This window comes from Cucumis melo, chromosome 8 (genome assembly GCF_025177605.1).
Source record: "Cucumis melo cultivar AY chromosome 8, USDA_Cmelo_AY_1.0, whole genome shotgun sequence".
Taxonomy (NCBI): domain Eukaryota; kingdom Viridiplantae; phylum Streptophyta; class Magnoliopsida; order Cucurbitales; family Cucurbitaceae; genus Cucumis; species Cucumis melo.
In genome coordinates, this window is record NC_066864.1 from 1012370 (window position 1) to 1031918 (window position 19549).

The 19549-nt window shown below is 30.8% G+C and overlaps 2 protein-coding genes across 4 annotated transcripts; one reads left to right on the forward strand and one right to left on the reverse strand.

Annotated features, from left to right (window-relative positions):
• The first annotated feature begins 6852 nt into the window (after positions 1–6852).
• LOC103484364 (glucan endo-1,3-beta-glucosidase 11-like) lies at positions 6853–9083 on the forward strand. 2 transcript variants are annotated; one of them, XM_008441406.3, is made up of 4 exons: positions 6853–6981; positions 7084–7530; positions 7807–8123; positions 8653–9083. In XM_008441406.3, exons 1-4 carry the CDS (start codon positions 6942–6944, stop codon positions 8755–8757), a joined length of 909 nt encoding a protein of 302 aa, XP_008439628.1. In that variant the 5' UTR covers positions 6853–6941; the 3' UTR covers positions 8758–9083. The 2 variants fall into 2 exon arrangements, with proteins under 2 accessions (XP_008439628.1, XP_008439627.1); XM_008441405.3 differs by having other exon boundaries at positions 7084–8123.
• Positions 9084–13035: 3952 nt separating this feature from the next.
• Positions 13036–19012, reverse strand: LOC103484365 (uncharacterized). Of its 2 annotated transcripts, none has more exons than XM_008441409.3 (11): positions 18832–19012; positions 18292–18459; positions 18123–18175; positions 17303–17368; positions 17063–17170; positions 16284–16350; positions 15689–15773; positions 15054–15214; positions 14562–14663; positions 13773–14019; positions 13036–13460 (listed from the first exon to the last, which is right to left on the reverse strand). In XM_008441409.3, the coding sequence occupies exons 1-11, from the start codon at positions 18874–18876 to the stop codon at positions 13327–13329; spliced, it is 1236 nt and encodes a 411-aa protein (XP_008439631.1). In that variant the 5' UTR covers positions 18877–19012; the 3' UTR covers positions 13036–13326. The 2 variants fall into 2 exon arrangements, with proteins under 2 accessions (XP_008439631.1, XP_008439630.1); XM_008441408.3 differs by having other exon boundaries at positions 18793–19009.
• Positions 19013–19549: the final 537 nt, after the last annotated feature.

Below are 19549 nucleotides of genomic sequence, written 5' to 3' on the forward strand. Positions count from 1 at the left end.
CGAAGTTAAAGGATAAAGAAGAAATGGTAATTTAAAGATATTGTTATATGGTAATTATGGTAGAGTTCGTAGCCTAGGGGAAAAAGTGTCAATCACAATCATGCACTTGCATGGGGTACGAAACCACCACGTAGTGATTGTAAGTCTCCAAGTTGATTATTTCAAAATCAATATTATTCTTCGAAATGGGCATGCTTCCTTTGACTCAGTCAACTCTCCCCACTTTTTCAAAACGGTCAACTCATCTTACTCTTTATATAAATAGAGAGAGATATACAATAAAACGGCATGAAATTAGTCGTAGAAGAAGCATAAAGCCCCCCCAACAGCACAAACAAGAGAAATGGGAAACCCTAAGAAGACGGCGGAAGTGAGGGTGGTGCTAATTGAGTACCACCACATTCAAACCGACGCTTCCAACTTCAAGTCCGTCGTTCAAAGTCTCACCGGAAAGCATTCCTCCACAGCAGAGGACGGAGGTGAAATCTGCAGGAAGAGGCAGAGAGTGGTGGCTCGGAATAATAATGAGAGTATAATTAATATTAATCAAAGTGTTAAGATGATCCATACCGCGTCGTTTAAGGACTTGGATCGCTTGCTCTCCCTTGAACTTCCTTCCATGGAAGATCTTGACTGGATTCTCACTGATTAATTTTAACTTTTTTTTCTCTCTCTCTCTCTCATTTTATTTTATATATATATATTCCCAATATCCCTTTGTAACATTCTTCATTTTTTTAATCGGGAAATTTTATTTATTAGTATAGTATTTTTTTTTTCCCGTTTTATAAGTAAAATTTTCTTCTGCAATCCATCCCTTGAAATGGAAGAGCTCTATTTATTTTGTCTGGATGAATATTTTCACATGGCTCGAATGCTTTCTTATCACTCTTATTTCGTCACATCACAAGTCAAATTATTAGATGTTTCAACTGTAGTCTTACTTGGGTTATTGCTCTCAGTTCTTCAGTTTTAGAATTCTCATTTTTTGTTACTCGACTATTCGATGTGTTCAAAGGAAACTCCCAAGTAATAAAATTAATGAGTAACTAGAATCGAGTAATAGTATGGACATACTACAATATATATACCATAATTTTAAATGACTCACATGGGTACAATTGAGTAAAAATTGAAGTTATTTTGGGGTGATTGAGAATGCCAAAGGACAAAAATTAAATTTGGTTGATAATGAAAAATTAAATTTTGAAAAAGAAAAACAACAGATGTCATTAATGTGTGTTTCACTTTCAAATGTCAGTGAAGAAAATTATAAAGAAAGATGGAAATAAAATATATATATCAATGATAAATTTAAAAGAAAATTTTTAACACGGACTAAATTTAGAAGAAGAAAAAAAGCCATAAAAGTAAAAAATACATACTTGAAAAATTTATGACATCTTCACTTAAGTTTGACTGTGCTTAATAATTCAAAAGGAATAATATGTTTTTTATAACCTTATAAAATGTGATATTATTAACGTTTAAATGACCAATTTATATAACAAAACCATATATTGATAGTTTAATTGAAAGTATAGGTTAAGATCTGTGATATAAAAAAATAAAATAAAAAGGGAATAAAGTGGGGGGGTGGTCACAAAATCTTTGGACGTATGGGTTTGGTCATTGTCAAAGTTTCATTTTCCTTTAACATTTGAAAATAATTTGACATCCTAATCCACGTCATCACTGCTTAATTACCAACCGACGCCTATGGACTACATTGGACTTTAGATCCCTTCTTTATCAAGGCCCAATAACGGCCCATTTGTTTTACACCTCAAGAACTCTTTTTAAACGTTTATTTAAAGAAAAATTACTTGTAGCTTTGAAATCTTCTGAACAAGAAAGTGAAAAGGATAATTGTCTTGTGGTTTTTTTTTTTTTTTATATGTGATTTTTACATTTTAGCTAAAATTCAAAAAATAAAAACAAGTTTTTTAAAGATTACCTTTTAAAGTTTTTAAGAATTGACTTTTATTTTGAAAACATTCTTAAAATACAGGCAATAAAACATATAAAATTTTTGCATATATGTTTACTTTAAAATAATAATAATAATAATTAATTAATTAATTATCAAATGAGATCTATGTTTTTCATTTTACAAAAATGAAGAATTCGTATATGATTGTGTGTTTATGGAACCATTACCAAACATTCATATAATTAGATGAAGGATAAAATTAAAATATGCAGTTAATTAGGTTATATCGTTTTATTAACAAAAAGATGACAGTAGAAAATGGATGAATGGATGAGATTTATTTCTAAAGTGTTATATATATATATATATAAATAAAGTGAATGTGAGGTTCCTCAGCTTCACCGTCAAAATTGACTTTCATCTTCATTTCAATTCTTTGCCAGAATTTTAAATCTTACTTTTTCTTTTATGTCACAAAATCCCTACAACCATTATCCCAAAAATCCGACCCAATGACATGGAGCCCACGTGGCAACTTTTGACAAATAGTAATAGAAGTTGGGATGTTGTATTCTTATCAACAAAAACCCACAATATAATTCATTTTAATTAACAAATAATAAACTTTATTATATTGGCTAAAATAACCAATCTTCCTTTTCACATCCCCTTTTAACATTAGCTTATCTTATCACATCATCATCATCATCATCATCACACACACACATATAAACCCCTAAATATAATATATAAGGCAAATTTTCTCTTCCAACATATTCACTATACTTTCTAAAACACAAATATAGAAACCTTGTAAAACTTTACTTTTTTCCCTCTAAAATAAATGTAGGTTTTAAATTTTGGGAAGGAAAAGAGACTCACAACAACAATAAAGTTCTAATTTTAGTATTATCAAATATAATATAGTATATTGTTGAATTATATAATATTAAATATTTTTTAACTTATCGTTAATATAAAATGATATTAGAACATGTGGCTTAATTAGAATAGAATGGTTTAGAGAGGTTTTTACGGTGTTTCTACTTGTTGGGTATTATCCTTATTTCGAGTTTACAAAAGAGACGAAGTGTTGGATGATTAATTATTATATTTATTTTATTTTATTATAAAAGAAAAAATTAGCGTTTTTACAAACTTTTTTTAAAGGCTACTACAAAGACAGCATGTGAAATGTCAATTCTCAATTGCATGCATGCATGCATGTTGTTAAACTTTTCTAAATGTCAAGCTTTAGATTTTCAAATGTTAACTTCATCTTTTTCACCCAAAATTTTGCCTTTTAGCAAAAGAAAAGAGAAAGCTCCTTGTAAAATTTAAAAAAAAAAAAAGAAAAAAAGAAAAAAAAAAGAAGAAGAGAAAGAAATCTACTTTATCAACATATAAATCCCCCTTTCTCTTTTTCTCTTCTCTTTTGGATCATAGAAAAAAAAAATAAGGGAGAGTTTATACAATTAACTACTTTTAATAAAGCTAAACAACGGGTCCGCGTCAGGAGTCTGACCTTGATTCACGTTGATTTATATTAATATTTCATAAATAATCCGAAATAAATGTGAGTAAAATAATATGTATAGGTGTTGTTTATTTATTTATTTAATATTATTATTTTAGTACAACAAACGTGGATACGAAGGTTTCGAAAGAAACCGTTAATTTTATGTTGACTTATTTATTTATATTATAATTAACATAAAAATGGGGGAGAGAAAAATATTCACATTAATATAATTAGGGTAAATTATCAATTTATGGAGAGTGCTTTTGTTAAACCCTAGTTTTGGAAAACACCACCTTTTTTTTTTTTTTTTTTTGTTAAATATATGTTGTTTTAGAAACAAAAAAGTTGAATAATATTCAAAGCCTCTTATTTGTGATGTGTAATAAATAATAATGACCAATTTATTTACCTTTTCTTTGTCTATCATTGATTAATCTTTTACCATATCCAACTAGATTTCTTCCCTAAAACTTATCATTGCCAACTAAGCTCCTTACTCTTTTTAAAGTTAAATTATCTCAAATAAAAAACTTTTGAAATAAATAAAAGTAATACTCACAATTTATCAAAATTATTGCATGCACAAGGTAATTATTTTATATATTTTATTACTTTCTATTTATTCATTGCGTCTATTTTATGACTCTTCTCCATTTATTAACTATTCATTTCTTTTCCTGTTACATTTATTAAATAAGAGGGTGATGTATTGAACTATTAATATTTTGATACTTATGTGATGTATATATAACAAGTATTTTGAACACTAAAACTCGACTAAGCTAGAGTGTGATTGAGTATTTAAGATGTGTACATATGGAGAGAAATGAAATCAAATGTCTCCCTTTAATTAAATAAATTTGTAGAAAACTTTGGTCCTAATTGTATTATAAAATAAAGAATAAAAAAGAAGCAAGGAGTTTTACATTATCACTATCAATCTAGTTGAAGCAACTAGATGGTTACAGTTGGATGGTAATGGGTCAATTTCAATTTGCACCATATGTTTAACTTTACCCCCAACCATCAGAAAAAGAAAATCACTTTCTGTTTATATGTATCTTTTTAGGCCAAATTGCATCCGCAAAAGTGCTTCACCATGGTCACTTCCCATGGGGGCCTCATTTTTCACCCCCCCATTTTTTCTTAATCCTAAGTTGTTCAATATAATTTAAGAGCACACAGATTTGTATAAAATGTTTACAGATAAGAGGGGAAGAAAAACATGATGAGGAAAGAAGAAAAAGGCTTATTATATTGACCTAATCCGTGATTTGGAGAAGAACTCCTTGTGACAATCAAAATCATCAAGTATAAGAGTCTCATATGCTACTGTTAAATTACAACTTCAAATTGAAGACCTTAAACCGAATTGCAACAACTCGATTAATATATACAGATTCTTGCATTGTCATAACAAAATTTCTAACTTTAAATGTATGTCTACTGTCATATTTAATAAATGGAGAAAATTGAATTACACCAATAACAAATATAATGAGCCTGCTTTATTTGACCCTATGAAATTTTAAAGGGTTTAATTTATGTATTATTCCAATGGAATCAAGATATATACCAAACAAATTAAAGCCACATAAGGGGAAAAAATTTAGAGGACTTTACACATATGTTTTCTCTTGTAATTTCCACATCCTTATCCAAATATCCAAAGCTAATTAAAAGGTAATTACTTTCTAAAAACACTCATCCTTCAAATATGGCCACCAACTAATTTATTATTTAATGAGAAAAAAACGTGTATTTTTGTATTTGTAATTGTAAAAAGCATCCATTTTAAACCATCTTTTTATCTATTCAAATTAAAATTTGACCCATTTGCATGAATCCCACTTTCTTTGCCTTGCTATATATATATACTTTTGATTAAATAAATTCAATTTCTTTGCTCATCAAATCATTATTTAAGCTATTCTTAGCTCAATGACCACATCACCTTAATTTTTTTTTAATCCCTATTAGTCCTACTTAAATAACTTAATTAGTTATAGTGATCAGTGTAGCGAATGGATCTTAATTAATTAATTAAAACCCCTTCTTTTGTCCTTCACGTGTACAAAAAAAGTTGGATTCTTTTGTTCTAATAGTGGCCTCCTTTGTCCACAATTTTATATTGGATTATCGACTCTCAATTACTATTTTAATTTTGTTTTAGAGTCTTAATTGTTCAAAAAAAGTCACCTTCCACCATTTTGGTATTTTTGTATTGAAAATTGGGACATTACCCAACCAATAACCTAAAAAAGTTGTGTATACCTTATTAAGAAATCAATCAAGTTAAAGAAACATTCAAAAAAAAAAAAAAAGAAGAAGAAGAAAAACTTGTAAATAGTATTAGAAAAATCAACATGAAAATTTACACAATTCATTAATAATGTATATTAGCCAAGTAGATAAAAGATGGGGGAGAAAATATCATATTATAAATTCAGAGACACCCATAAAATTATAGAGTTTAAATAAGCATTCCAACGATCATAAAATAATTAATAATTTTAATGTAAATTACAAAATTTCATGTGTAATATAGAAACATAATGATTCATACGTCATAATTAAGATATATGCATCACTTTCATAAATATCAAAGGATCTCAAGTCCCTCTCTCTCCACTATTTCTTTTCCATGTGATAGCCATTGCATCATGACAACAACACTCAACAAATTTAAAATGTAATCTCAACCATTAAAGGAAGTCAACTATATAGTAATGGGGTGAACTATGATTTTAATAATCAAATATTACACAATCTCTTCTTTATGGAGATTGAATAATTTCCACAAATTATATTTATATAATAAACATATATTATTATGTGCTTTTGTTTAGGTTTTTAAAGATACTGTCTCTAATTTGTATCTTCCAAAAACAAGATTTTTCTTCTCTTTTTCTTTCCCTCTCTAATCAAAGTTTTTTTCTTTTTTAAGATTTCTAGCCATTAGTGTCATGAAATAATACTACAATATGTATCCAATTTGCAAAAAAAGAAAAGAAAAATCAATGAAGACAAGAAGGTGAAACTCTATGATGCAATTGATGAGACTTAACTTTCACTTAAATTGATTAAGTATATATATATATATATATTGAAAACTTTGTATTGGGTTTTTATATGAATTAAAAAAATAAGGGAGAGGTTTGGTAGGCTATGGGGGGTTTTGCTCAATTGCTTGTATATGAAGAAAGGGAAATACATTGAAGCTTTTTATTGGCCCCATTGATGATGGAAGAGATGGAAAGAGACAATCCTCACTCCAACCAAAACACATTCTCAAAAGAATTAAAGTTTTCTTTTTAATAATAAAAAAAGAATTTATTCAAAATTTGCATTTATATATAGTCTCCATTATTACACCCAAATCCCAACCCACATTCTCCCGATGCAAATCTTCTGCACAAAACATTCCCCCAGAGGCTTTGCAAAACATACTCACCATTTTCTCGACTCTCTCTTCCTCTCATTGCCATGATCCATTTTTTTCTTTTATTTTCTCTCACATTTTCAGGTATATTACATGGGAGATCGATATATATTATATATATATTGTAATCTTTTCAAGTTGTTTTTTGTGTATTAATTTTTTTTTTTTTTTATTATTATTGGACAGGAGTTGAATCTCTAGGCATTAATTATGGGCAAGTTGGTGATAATTTGCCACCACCTGATAAAGTTCTTGAGTTATTAACATCTCTCAAGATCTCAAAAGTAAGAATTTATGATACAAATCCTCAAATATTGGCCACATTTGCCAACTCGAAGACAGAGCTTATAGTAACCATCGAAAACGAGATGCTAAGTCAACTGATGGACCCTCAACAAGCACTCGAGTGGGTTGCAACCCACATCAAACCCTACTTTCCAGCCTCTCGCATCACTGGAATTGCTGTCGGGAACGAGATATTCACTGGAAACGACACGGTGTTAATGTCGAACCTCGTCCCGGCAATGATCAACATTCATAGTGCTTTGGCTCAATTAGGATTAGGGTCATACATTCATGTCTCAACTCCAACATCCTTAGCCGTTCTTGAGAATTCTTTCCCTCCATCAGCTGGTAGCTTCAAAACCCAATTCTCGACTTACATTTCACAATTTTTACAATTCTTATCAAGCACAAAGGCACCATTTTGGATAAATGCATATCCATATTTTGCATACAAAGATAACCCTAATAAAATATCTTTGGATTATGCACTTTTAAATCCCATGTCATATATGGTTGATCCTTCCACTAAATTAAATTATGATAATATGTTGTATGCACAAGTAGATGCTGTGATATTTGCAATGGCAAGATTAGGGTTTGATGGAATTGAAGTTAGGGTTTCAGAAACAGGATGGCCTTCAAAAGGAGATTATGATGAAATTGGAGCAACAGCTGAAAATGCAGCAATTTATAATAGAAACTTGTTGAGAAGACAATTGGCTAATGAAGGAACTCCATTAAGGCCAAATATGAGACTTGAAGTTTACCTTTTCGCCCTTTTTAACGAAGATATGAAGCCTGGACCAACCTCTGAAAGAAATTATGGTCTTTATCAACCTGATGGAACTATGGCTTATAATGTTGGCCTTTCTGCTTTGTTGAGTTCTTCTTCTTCAACTTCTTCTTCTGCTTCTATCTCCTTGTCTTCTTCTGCCACTAAGGTACGTACCCTTTGCCTTTAATTATTCTACACTTTGTCTTTAGTTTCACTGGGAGCGATTTTGAAAAGCTCGAAATCAATTTCAAACATACATTTCCTACTTAAAAAAAAAAAAGCATTTTCAAAGCACAAAAATTGAATTTGAGGAGTAAAAGCACTTTTATCCAACGATTTTGACGGCGAGAACGCTAGAAAACTGTTCAAAACTAATTCATACTATTCAATAGTTTCTGATAAAAACTAGTTAGGAAGAGATTTTTAATCACACCATTAAATGATTTATTATTTGATTTTATAAATCGCATCGTGATAATGGCAAATAATGAACCCTTTTTTTTGTAGTACTATAAATTTTTTGAGCAAAATTATCATACATTTTTTAGTTGTGATTATGAACATTGTTTGCATTTTTTTTTTTTTTTTTACAATAGATTGAAAAAGAAGAGGAAGGAAAGTAAACAACTTTTTCTTTTGTAATATGGTCATAAGAAAAATTCCAACTTTAATGTTTTCTTTTTCCTTTTTAACAGACAATATCAATGGAATATAAAAGCTTAGCGTATTGGATGTTCGCGTATTTGGTGATTAGCTTGGAGATTATTCTGACAAGAAGACCACTTCATTTAGAAGATTAATTAAATTAAATGGATGTGGTTAAGAATTAATTTGGAACCTAAAAATTAAACCATTTGATTATTGAATCAAATTAATTAAAACCCATCAACCATTTAATTAACTTTTTAGTTTATTAGTGTTTGATGATTTGGTGTAAAATTCAACAACAACAAAAAAAAGGCCTTCATTTGTTTCTTCATTAGCCATGTATTAAATTGTTCCACCATTGTGTATACCTCTTTAATTATCTCATGTACGTAAAACCAAAAAAAAGGCCTTGTAATTCCAATATGCCATTCGTTTAATATAATGTTATATTCTTATATATTCAAATTCTCCCTATTATTATACTCTTTCTATATTTAATTATTTCGGTTTAATTATAATTATATAGTAATATTACAACCTTGTTTTGCTCACATCTTTTGTCGTAAAAGAAATATTAAATAATAATAATAATAAATATGGAAATTAAAAGATAAGAAAAGAAATGCCTTCTTTCTTCTATGCTACGTGGAATCCACATGGTTCCCTCTATATCAAAAGTCACTTTCTTTTCATATTCCTCTTTCTTGGAATTTTAAAAACATATGCATGCAATAATAAGCAGTCAAATTTTCGTTGAATATAATAACCTATTGGATATGATTTCATTAGTCGTTGGCTTTAAATAATTTACACTAATCTGATATGGTAGTGAAGTAGGACTTGTATATAGTAGCCCTTCATCTTAAATAATATTTCGAGATCAAATATGAAATATATGTATATGAGTATAAAGAATGGAATGTGAAATATTGAAATGATAAATATAAAATAAAACAGGTAAAGTGTAAAGTTAGAAACTTTGTATAAATTTGGTGACTTTTTATTATCCTGAGCAGACGAATGGTCGGCCAAAGCTTTTAATTCCTTTGGGCAAACCCTAACCGTCAGCAAAGCTTCATTTTGGGCATCCTTTTCTTTCCCTTTGCAATATATAAATAAATAAAAAAAACTTCTCCTTTATTTACTCATTGGACCCCCAAAATAAACCTCAAATTAACATTAAAAAATCAAAAAAAGAAAAGCCAATCTTTTATTCTTTACCACCATGAAAAGATCATACTCAATAAAATATATATATATCATTGTTTTCATTTTTCTTCTCTTCACACCATTATGATTATGTTTTCGTATGTATATATAATTTCTAAACTCCTTTGTTTTCCTTTATCAAGATGCTCTCTTTGTTGTGAAAAATTTCAGTTTATGATGCTTAAATAGATAACTTTAGAAGAAAGAATGTTGAATTTTGATAATGAAGTAGGTGATGAGTCATCATAGTGGATTGATGCGTCAGATTGAGGGACCCTAATTTAAACACAAATCAGCATGTGCTTCTGTACGTACGTTTTAGAGAGAAGAAATAGTGAGTGCCAAATACAGTCATTGCCATTACATATATCTATCACCTTTTGGCCCTATATATATTAGACACTGCCATATTAAGACCCTCATTTTCATCTTTTGAACTTACTATACTTTCTTTATTAATTTAATATAATACTAGAATTAATATTTGACTTGAAACAAACAATTCATTTTACTTCTTCAAAAGAACAAGAAACTCGAACTAGTTTTAATTTGCAAATATAGTTTAGTTCTTGCTTCTTTAACCTTACATTATTAATGTGTTTCAATATGTGTATCTAAAATATCATCTTTTCAAGACAAAAAAGAAAGATAAAAAAAAGTTATGTTTGATATCTTGTAATATCTTCAAAATTTTCCTTGTTTCATTTTAGTTTACTATTGTTTTCCTTTTAACTTTGGGCTAGTTTTTGAGTTTTTTTAGTAAGTGCAGGGTTTAAGAAAGAATTTTGGAATATATTGAATATTCGGTCGTCATGATACTCTAAACTTTAATTTTAAGTTTTTTAGTTGAGTGACGATTTGATAAGGCTTTTTCTCTTATTAGAAAACTTTGGATTCAAGGTTGTTAAATCTACCCGCTTTTCCCTTTTCCTACTTTTTTGAATCCATTTCCCATTATTTTCAACATCGAAAAGGTAAAAGAAAAGGAAAGATATATTATGAAAGTTTATATAAATAATAATCTTGAAGTTTCTTCCCTTCAACATAATCATGCAAAAGGGCAGGTAACAAAATATTTTCTGCTTTGTTAGAGAGTGATCGGCTAGTTAAACTTAGAAATGGATATATACAAAGATGGTGGTGTTGAGAAAATAATTAAATTTTAAAATAAATGGAAAGAGAAAATAGGGTTAGTGAGGAAAGTGATGCCTTTAAAATATATATATATATATATATATATATATATATATATATATATATATATATATATATATATATATATATATATTTCAATTTAAGGAGATGTGACAATAGAAAATGTACCACAAATCTTTCTCTTAGAATTTATTGTTTTCTTTCTTTTGAGTGTGATGGTTTACTCATTGTGGATCTAGATAAGATTTGAACGTAGGTTGGAATGAGCTGACAGTCAAAATAACCACTAAGCTAATTATAAATATTAAAAATTAAATAGTTTTCTTTATATATATATATTATATAAGGACAATAAAGTTGAGAGAGGCTCGAACACCATAGGCCTAAGCTAAATCTATCGGTGCCTCCATATTTTAAAAACATATAAAAATATTGTTCCATGAATATACAGACAATAAAGTGAAACTAATAAAAGGTTAAGTTAACATCAACATCTAGTAGTATATATAATTAACCTAAATTTTATACTGTCAACTTATTTTAAAGTTCCATTCTCCGTGCTACACACACTGATATGAAAACTTTAGTGGATTAGATATTTAAAAACTCTTTAGAGACGAGAATTCTCATTGAAACTTCAAAATCAATACAATCTCAACCCTAAGGATTAAATTAGAAACGAATTGTCTTGAGATTGGTGAACCAATTGGCTCTGAGAGTCTAGTGAAAATCAATTGTTCACCTATCAAATATGTTCAATAATAATATAAAAGTTACTTAAAATTATTCTCGGACGTATATATGTGGAGGATAGGATGATGCTTTCAACGGAGGGCATAAATTATGATTAGACCTTGCTTTCTTCTTTAATTATGCCCGTAATCGGCATAATTAGATAGAATCATAGAGATTATAAAGTGATATTATCTTTCCACAAAAGGAAGCTTCTAACCTAATCTACATAGAATAATACTTTTTAGTTTTTACTAACCAAGTATTATATGTCTACAGTTATTCTTCCCTTATTAATAATAACAATCATAATTATTATAATTTTCAAAAAGAAATACAAATAAAAGACTTAATAACTAATTTTATGCAATTTTTTATCAGACATACAAATTTGACAAATTTTTTACTCTATAAACAAAAAGAATTGCCCTCTAAAAAAATAAATAATTTGTCAATTTTTCTATTTCTGAGAATTTCTTTAATTTTAATTTTTTATTTCACCGAACAAATTTTATCTTTGTTAAACTTAAAATAAATTGTTCCTATTATGTAATAAATTTAATGTAGTTTCTATTATTGAAAATTTAATTTAATTTTTTTTTTAAATTTTGAAATTAGCTTGACATGATTTGATAAAAATTTCGTAAATAATCTCTACACTTCAATAAAAACCTCTTCATTATCGGTCTTCTCTAGACAATTTACAAGGATTTAATGAGATCGTGAGTACTAAATTTTAGTTATAAACTATACAGACTAAATTCTAATTTATTTCGAACCACACGGACCAAATCTACAATTTAACCTTTTAAACAAAGTAATTTTATTTTAATAAATATTAACAATTGATTTCACTTTAACATCACAAATCATGTCAACACATGATCTTAGTGAAACTTCCAACTCACCTTTCCACCTGCTTCAAAACTAAAATATTTCCAAATTAGAGCTGATACCCAAAAGCAGCAGCCTCAGATGAGAGCACTCATACCTGGAAATCAACGAACATCTCAGTTTCCCCTTATTGTCACAGCAGCAACATCATGAAGATGACAGATATAGACAACCTCTTTGTGTTTAAAGCAACTTAATTTTGTCACCAAAATCCTCGTCTTTCTATCTTATTGTTATTGGACTAACACATGTTCATGATAATGCTACTTCCTCATTCAGGGCTTTTATCTATCAATAACAGCTGTCTATCAAATCTCATGTCTAACCATAATAGTTGTTTACTTGTCACATCAATTCTGCATTTTGATTTGACAAAAAGGTCAAACTCTCACATCTATCGGATATGAAGAACAATTACATCAATAAAAGAAGATGGTCCATATAACAAGTCCCACATCTACTAATAAAAGACCAAACACAGCCTTTGAAGCTCAATTGTCTGGCCAAATTTGTTCTCATTTCTCTAATTTACGAAGAAATCAATGATAATGCGAAATTGAATTGAGCATATAATTTCATAGACCCAAATGTGTAGATGATACATTTATAAATCTACTGTGGTACTAGTAAGTTGGAAATTATTATGTTGAAACACAATTCAATGCTTTGCCTTGTAGTACAACACGCCAAACTACCCATGCAAATACAAGAAGGCTGCCGAGAGGGATAATTCAGTGCCGCAAATGACTTCCATAGTCGGCATTGAACTTTTCATAGCGGGGAGCATCCAGATGAGCTGATGGCCGCGTGTTTAGTAACGCAGTCTCTATGTCTAAGGCTGTGATTGGTCCAATTTTGGGTAATTCTGCGGTCATGAAGATTTATTTAATGTCAGATCTGTTCGCAGGTTGGTACAGAGAAGAGGACTATCGCCCATTGTTCAAGACCATGGTGCTTAAATGTATTTCATTAGATTTTTAATTTCTAGATTGCAGATCTAATCCTCCAATGTTAGAGGAGCAAAAGACTTGAAAGGCTTCCCCATAGATTCAAGGAGAATATCAAGGTTACTACTATAGAAGTCTATAGAAGGGAATTTTTAAGAGAATAGATCCATAATTAGAAAAGACTACAGGAAAGAAAGAAGAAAAAAAATGCGTTTAAAAAAGTTCCATACCTTCTTCAGGCACTACTCCCTGTTGATCTTCAGGCAGCTCATTCTGTTGTTCCTCGAGTTGGGCCATTAGGCGGCGTAGTGGCTGCATAGCAGCCTCTTTGCACACTAATCTAATATCAGAACCTGAATATCCTTCCGTTCTTTCCATCAATATATCATAAGGAAGATCCTCATCTCCTGGTTGAGGAGGAAGAAGTTCTTCAAACATAGCTCTTCTAGCTTCTGGTTCTGGCAGAGGCACAAGTATCTTTTTTACCATGGTCAAGGGAGAATCACTTGGTGATATTATTATTCAAATGTGGTTGAAAACTTGAATTCCACTTGGGGAAAGCTATCATCAGATGGAAGTTTTAAATAAAAGAAAAAAAAGATCTAAAAGTTATTGTAAATTGGAATATTGTAGCAGTTTCTCAACCAAATTCCTTTTATTCAAGTTATTGATTTTTTTTTTTCCTTCAACCCAAAGTCCTTTAACCAAGTTAAGAAGATGTTGAAAGGAAATATGATTTGTGGTTAAAAATCCATTATGAACATATATGCAACTTTTGAGTTTCTAGAGAATATAGATTGTCCCATTGTTTCTTTCAGGGGGAAAATCCTTAATATTCAAGTTTTCTGATGGAAGAGTAGCCACAAAATGATATGGTTGGAAATGGGCAGAACTAACGATTTTTTTGGGGCTCACTCAAGAAGCAAATGGCAATCAGGTATATCACTGTAAAGATATAAGCTATAGACCAGTGTGCTAATTATTCTATCAAAACAAAAACTACCACAGTAAGAGGATACTCTCTTTTCTAAACGACGAAGCATGGCTGCATCCAGTTCCCAAGGAAGATTCGTGGCCGCCAAAACAAAGACTAGTTCATCTGTCTGCATCAACCCATCCATCTGCAATCCAACCCAGCAATTAATATTTGGATAGGCACAATTAGATAGAAAAGATTCTAAAGTGATTTCTTAATCGGTCATGTCAAACACAGATTTATCGATAAGATGGCTGGAATTTTGACAGGCATTGGAAAACGAAACGGTGAGATGCAACAGAATTGGCATACTGTTCGCTTAACAAGGTCATAAAAAAATGGTAGCTACGGGGTTGACTTGAGATAATTTAAGAAATATTATTTTAATAAATAACAAACAGTTAAACTATAGTTCATAGGCAAGAACTTGAACATGTGAAGAATTCAAATAGAAGTAAGTGAACTCTCTTCGGATGAAGTATAACGATGGGGGAATATAGAATTGTGCATTATAATATTTAATTGAACAAAGAACCTGAATGAGCAACTCTGTTTTCAGACGCCTACTAGCTTCATGTTCACTGCGTCCCTCACCACGATGACTAATTATTGCATCAATTTCGTCAAGAAATATAGTAGACGGTGCATGATGCCTAGCAAGCTCAAATAAGACCTTGATAGATTTCTCCGAGTCACCTATTAAAGAAATTGAACCAAAGAACATTTAATTTAATAGATGAGATCCATGCTAGTTTAATGCTGATAAAATATTGAACAGATCATGGACAGTAGGCAGAGTACATAGAAAATAACCAGACCAATGATGCTGATTTCCAGAGATCAAATTTGGCAAAAAATTACAAAGTATAGAATCTGAAACTATAAATCAAATCTTCTAAAATAGTAATCTTAAAAGGAAATTAGTACTTTAGTTTTACAGCATTGGACTTCCAATATTTTACACCTGTAGACTGTAGTCTTAAAAAAAAATTTTGGCCACTGCAATGAATGATCTTTATTTCCCACGACTTGAGTACAGAATTTTGATTGTTTAATTTAAACACATAAAAGGACATTTTGTTTACTTTTTTGTTAAGTTTCATATGTTTGACCAAACAAATTGGGAAGGAATAAAACATAAACAAATACTCTTCGTAGGTGTACTCATACCTCGCCACTTGCTCACTACAGAAGAAGCTGAAATATTGAAAAACGTTGTCTTGCACTCTGTTGCAACAGCTTTTGCAAGCATGGTCTGAAAAATTAACATGAAAGGTTATCTAAATAAGGAAAAATAGATTACAAAACCTTCATTGCAGCTAAATTAGCATAATAAGAAAACTCCAAAATGAAAGGTGACCAAAAAGAAAATCTGAAAAAAGTGACAAGACTGAAATACAGTTTCTCAATTGTCTCAATCATCCGGAGTGCCTTTACAAGAAATATCCAATAGGTTAACCTCAAATATCCAATATCCGGGTGCTAGTTGTTACAAGAAATATCTAGTAAGTGACAAAGACTGGAAAACACTCAATTGTACTGACCATGACTACAGCCATTCTCAATCATCTAGGTATTAAGAGGAAGGCTGTGTAAGATGCTATGGCAGAATTCCTAAAAAATGAATTTACAAGCTGGTTCAAAAAGCTTGTAAGATCATTTTATGGGCAGCTTTTTTTTTTTTTTTTTTTTTTTTTTTTTTTTTTTGAAGAGGGATTTAAGACTTAGCTTTTAAAACAGAATATTGCAGCTCAAACCTACATACCTTTCCCGTTCCAGGAGGGCCAAAGAGGAGGATGCCTTTCCATGGAGATAGGAGACCCCGAAAATAACTATAAAGGAGATATGTGCATTATATATATAAGGCTCACAAAAAGATTCTGGTACGAATGCACAACAGGAGGGGAAAAAAAAGAACTCTAGAAGGTCGTATTATAAACTTGCATTAAGAAATTCCATACAAAGGCATATATATTTTTGGTTGAACGTAACAAGTCAACCAAGAAATTTAGATCAACCATCAATAGCGCAGTAAACAGAAAAACCTAATTTCTTATTATCCTGACAACAGTTAGTTAAATCTATATCATTGTTAGGCCATGGGATAAATTTTTAAAAGAAATGGAATCAGGTTGCCTGACAAAATTGGCATTCAAAAATTTTGATTTAGGGGGTAGTAGTTTTCGACTTTCATCTAGGAGCTGTTTGTTGGCATGTAATTCAGATGCTCAGCACCCTATGATGCTTGAAATCCTGTGTACTTAACAGCTATATTCTGGATGGTTTATTATTATATAAATTCAAACTAATATGGTTTAGTTTAGTTTATATATATTTTGAATTGAAACTTAAAAAAAGTTATGTGAAAGGGAACTTTAATACTAATTTAACTAGTATTTTTTCTACTAATAAGTTGTTTTTTAAGTACAGTAAATGCTTCTTTCATGTAACAAATGTGAGATTGGAACCTCCGACCTCAAGATACGGTATAGACGTCTATAACTACAGAGCTACTATAAAATAATGCACTAATGAAAAACTCACTTGGGGTATTTTATTGGCATGACCACTGCTTCCTTAAGTAAGCGTTTGGCGTGTTCTAAACCTTTGATGGTTTCCCACTTAATATCTGGATTTCCACGTATTATATCCCTGAATAAGGCAGTGAAGGACAGTCAGGATGTCTAAAATTGTAGATAAAATGATAATGAATTTGCTAAGGAATCCATATGTTTTCAATCATTAAAGATAACCTCTGTCGATGTATAGAACTTTGTCAGTTACCTAGCAATGCTTTCAGCTATGTTGCGCATTTCTGCAGATTCTAATGGAGGAAGCAAAGGCTTCTGTCTGATATGGTGAAAAATAAAAATAATAAGAATGATTAGGCACAAATTAAATTACAGGAAATCACTAATCCTTAAAACAAAAACTCATTTGAATTCAAGTATGCAATTCTGGTTTAATTTTGGTGAATGAACACGCACTGCTGTGTAGTTGGTGGCTTCTAGTTATGTCCCAAAGAACAGAGAAACCCTGAAGAGACACTAAGTACACTATTTTTCATTGTTTCACGTTACAGTGCAACTGGATACATACAACTTTTTCCAGCCGAGCACAAATGATGAAATTTGTTTCATATTGATAGTTTTTTCATAAATTTCTACACTAACTAGAGGCGTCGAGCAGTTTCTGCTGATAATCAAAAGTTCAAATCTACGATAAAAAAAAAAATCACTAACATAATTAGCATTTAATATAACTCAAGAATGAGCTTCTTTCCTTCAGAGCATGGTGGCACAGAGTCAGGCAGATGTTTCCTTTTCTTCCAGATTTCAGATAAAAGCATCAAGTCTAAAGAGAATAATGCAACCTAAAATTTTGTACATAATTCCGTCAACAAATTTGTTTTGTATCATCTTGACGAAAAAGCATGCCTATAGTTTTCCTTGCCAAGAATATGTCGAGCAACATTATCAAAGCCTGCCTAGCGTCATAAGATTCTGGTCTATCATATCTACCGCCAGGTCCAACTAAACTACTGCGGTTTCCCTAATGAAAATAAGGATATAATTGTTAACAGAAATTGATAGAGACAGCATACATAGTCACCGTATTACGGTTGGCCACAGCACCAGGTGCAGAACTTGAGTTACTCTGCGTCAAAACAATCAACAAGATCAATTTGAAGGAGTCATCAGCAGTTCACTAAACAGATGCGTCCAAAACCAATCAGTCAACTACTGTCACAACTTAAGACTCAAATGCATTACCTGCAATCGAAACTGCTCATAGATGGCCAATTCAGGCCCGTGCGCAGTTCCATTTGCCGCTGTGCCCAAACTAGTCTCATTTTTCAAAGCCGAATCGGATGTCTCACCATTTCGAGACTTCGACTCCTTCTTTCTCCCAAATGTGGAATCATAGAACGTCTTGAAATCCTACAAACAGAAGAAGAATGAATAATACCAAAATCATAAAAGCGTTCACGAAAAACCAGAATCAACTCCAACCAAAAAGGAAAAAAAAAAAAAAAAAAAAGAAGAAGAAGAAAGAAGAAAACTACAGTGCAGCAATGACACGACATGCCAAACAGAAACAAATGAGAAGTCAACAGAGGATGAATTAAATAGATGAGGAAAGTTGAGAAGGTAGAAGAACAGCTATGAGTATAAAAAATTACGTCAACCAAAAACACACATGACCGGTCCAAGCATGGGAGTTGAATAAAAAATTAAGCATAAGTACAGCTCCTAAAACATCTGGATCCTCACAAGAAAACAAAAACAGTTGAAGAGGAAAGTAAGGAGTGCCTGGAACGTCCAACGAGTTGGAGCAGAATCGTCCTCAGCGGCCATTGATGCTGCAATTGAATCGGAGGAGGTGAAAGAGGGGGAGAGACTTTAGATGTTGCAACAATATTGGAAGAAGAGTCTCTCGGCCACTTCAATCCAACCCCTCGATTTTTCTCAGCTTGAGGAGTAAATAGAAGTCAGAGTGACCAAAAACAAAAAAAAAAAAAAAAAAAGAGACAAAAGGGACTGCCAGCTGTCAACAGTCAGCAAGGAAAGAACTTTTGCCTTTCTCCCTTAAACGTGTGTTTAATCATGTGGTAGTTTGTGTGTTTATATAATAATGTACCAACATGAAGAAAGCCAATAAAATAAACTATAGGTTAAAATCTACTTTGATACAATAAATACGGAAAAAATGGGCGATTAAAGTTGTGATTAAAGGTATTAATTACCGCCAGCACAAATAATGGGGAAGCCTACCATCTTAAGCAATTACTGACTTTTAAAACTCATATATTAAATAAAATGTAGTAATGATATAGATCGTTAATTATGGCTAATGACTCAACCGGTTTAGTTTAATTAACAACAATTACCAAATATTAGTAGTGAAGATTAGGTATTTGCAACATTTTTCCTATATATAACCCGGTTGACAATATTTCTTTGTCATTTATAGGAACCACCAACCAATGAAGTTTAATTTGAATTTGATGAGTATGAAGGTTGATTTTCT

Excerpts from the sequence above, each read along its gene's own strand:
- LOC103484364 (XM_008441405.3), top strand. The coding sequence starts at position 6,942 with ATGATCCATTTTTTTCTTTTATTTTCTCTCACATTTTCAG. Across the intron at positions 6,982-7,083 it reads ATTTTCTCTCACATTTTCAG|GAGTTGAATCTCTAGGCATT; the intron begins GTATATTACATG and ends ATTATTGGACAG. Across the intron at positions 8,124-8,652 it reads TGTCTTCTTCTGCCACTAAG|ACAATATCAATGGAATATAA; the intron begins GTACGTACCCTT and ends CCTTTTTAACAG.
- LOC103484365 (XM_008441408.3), bottom strand. The coding sequence starts at position 18,876 with ATGGCCGCTGAGGACGATTCTGCTCCAACTCGTTGGACGTTCCAGGCA. Across the intron at positions 18,460-18,792 it reads TCAACTGTTTTTGTTTTCTT|GATTTCAAGACGTTCTATGA; the intron begins GTGAGGATCCAG and ends TTCTGTTTGTAG. Across the intron at positions 15,774-16,283 it reads GCCCTCCTGGAACGGGAAAG|ACCATGCTTGCAAAAGCTGT; the intron begins GTATGTAGGTTT and ends TTAATTTTTCAG.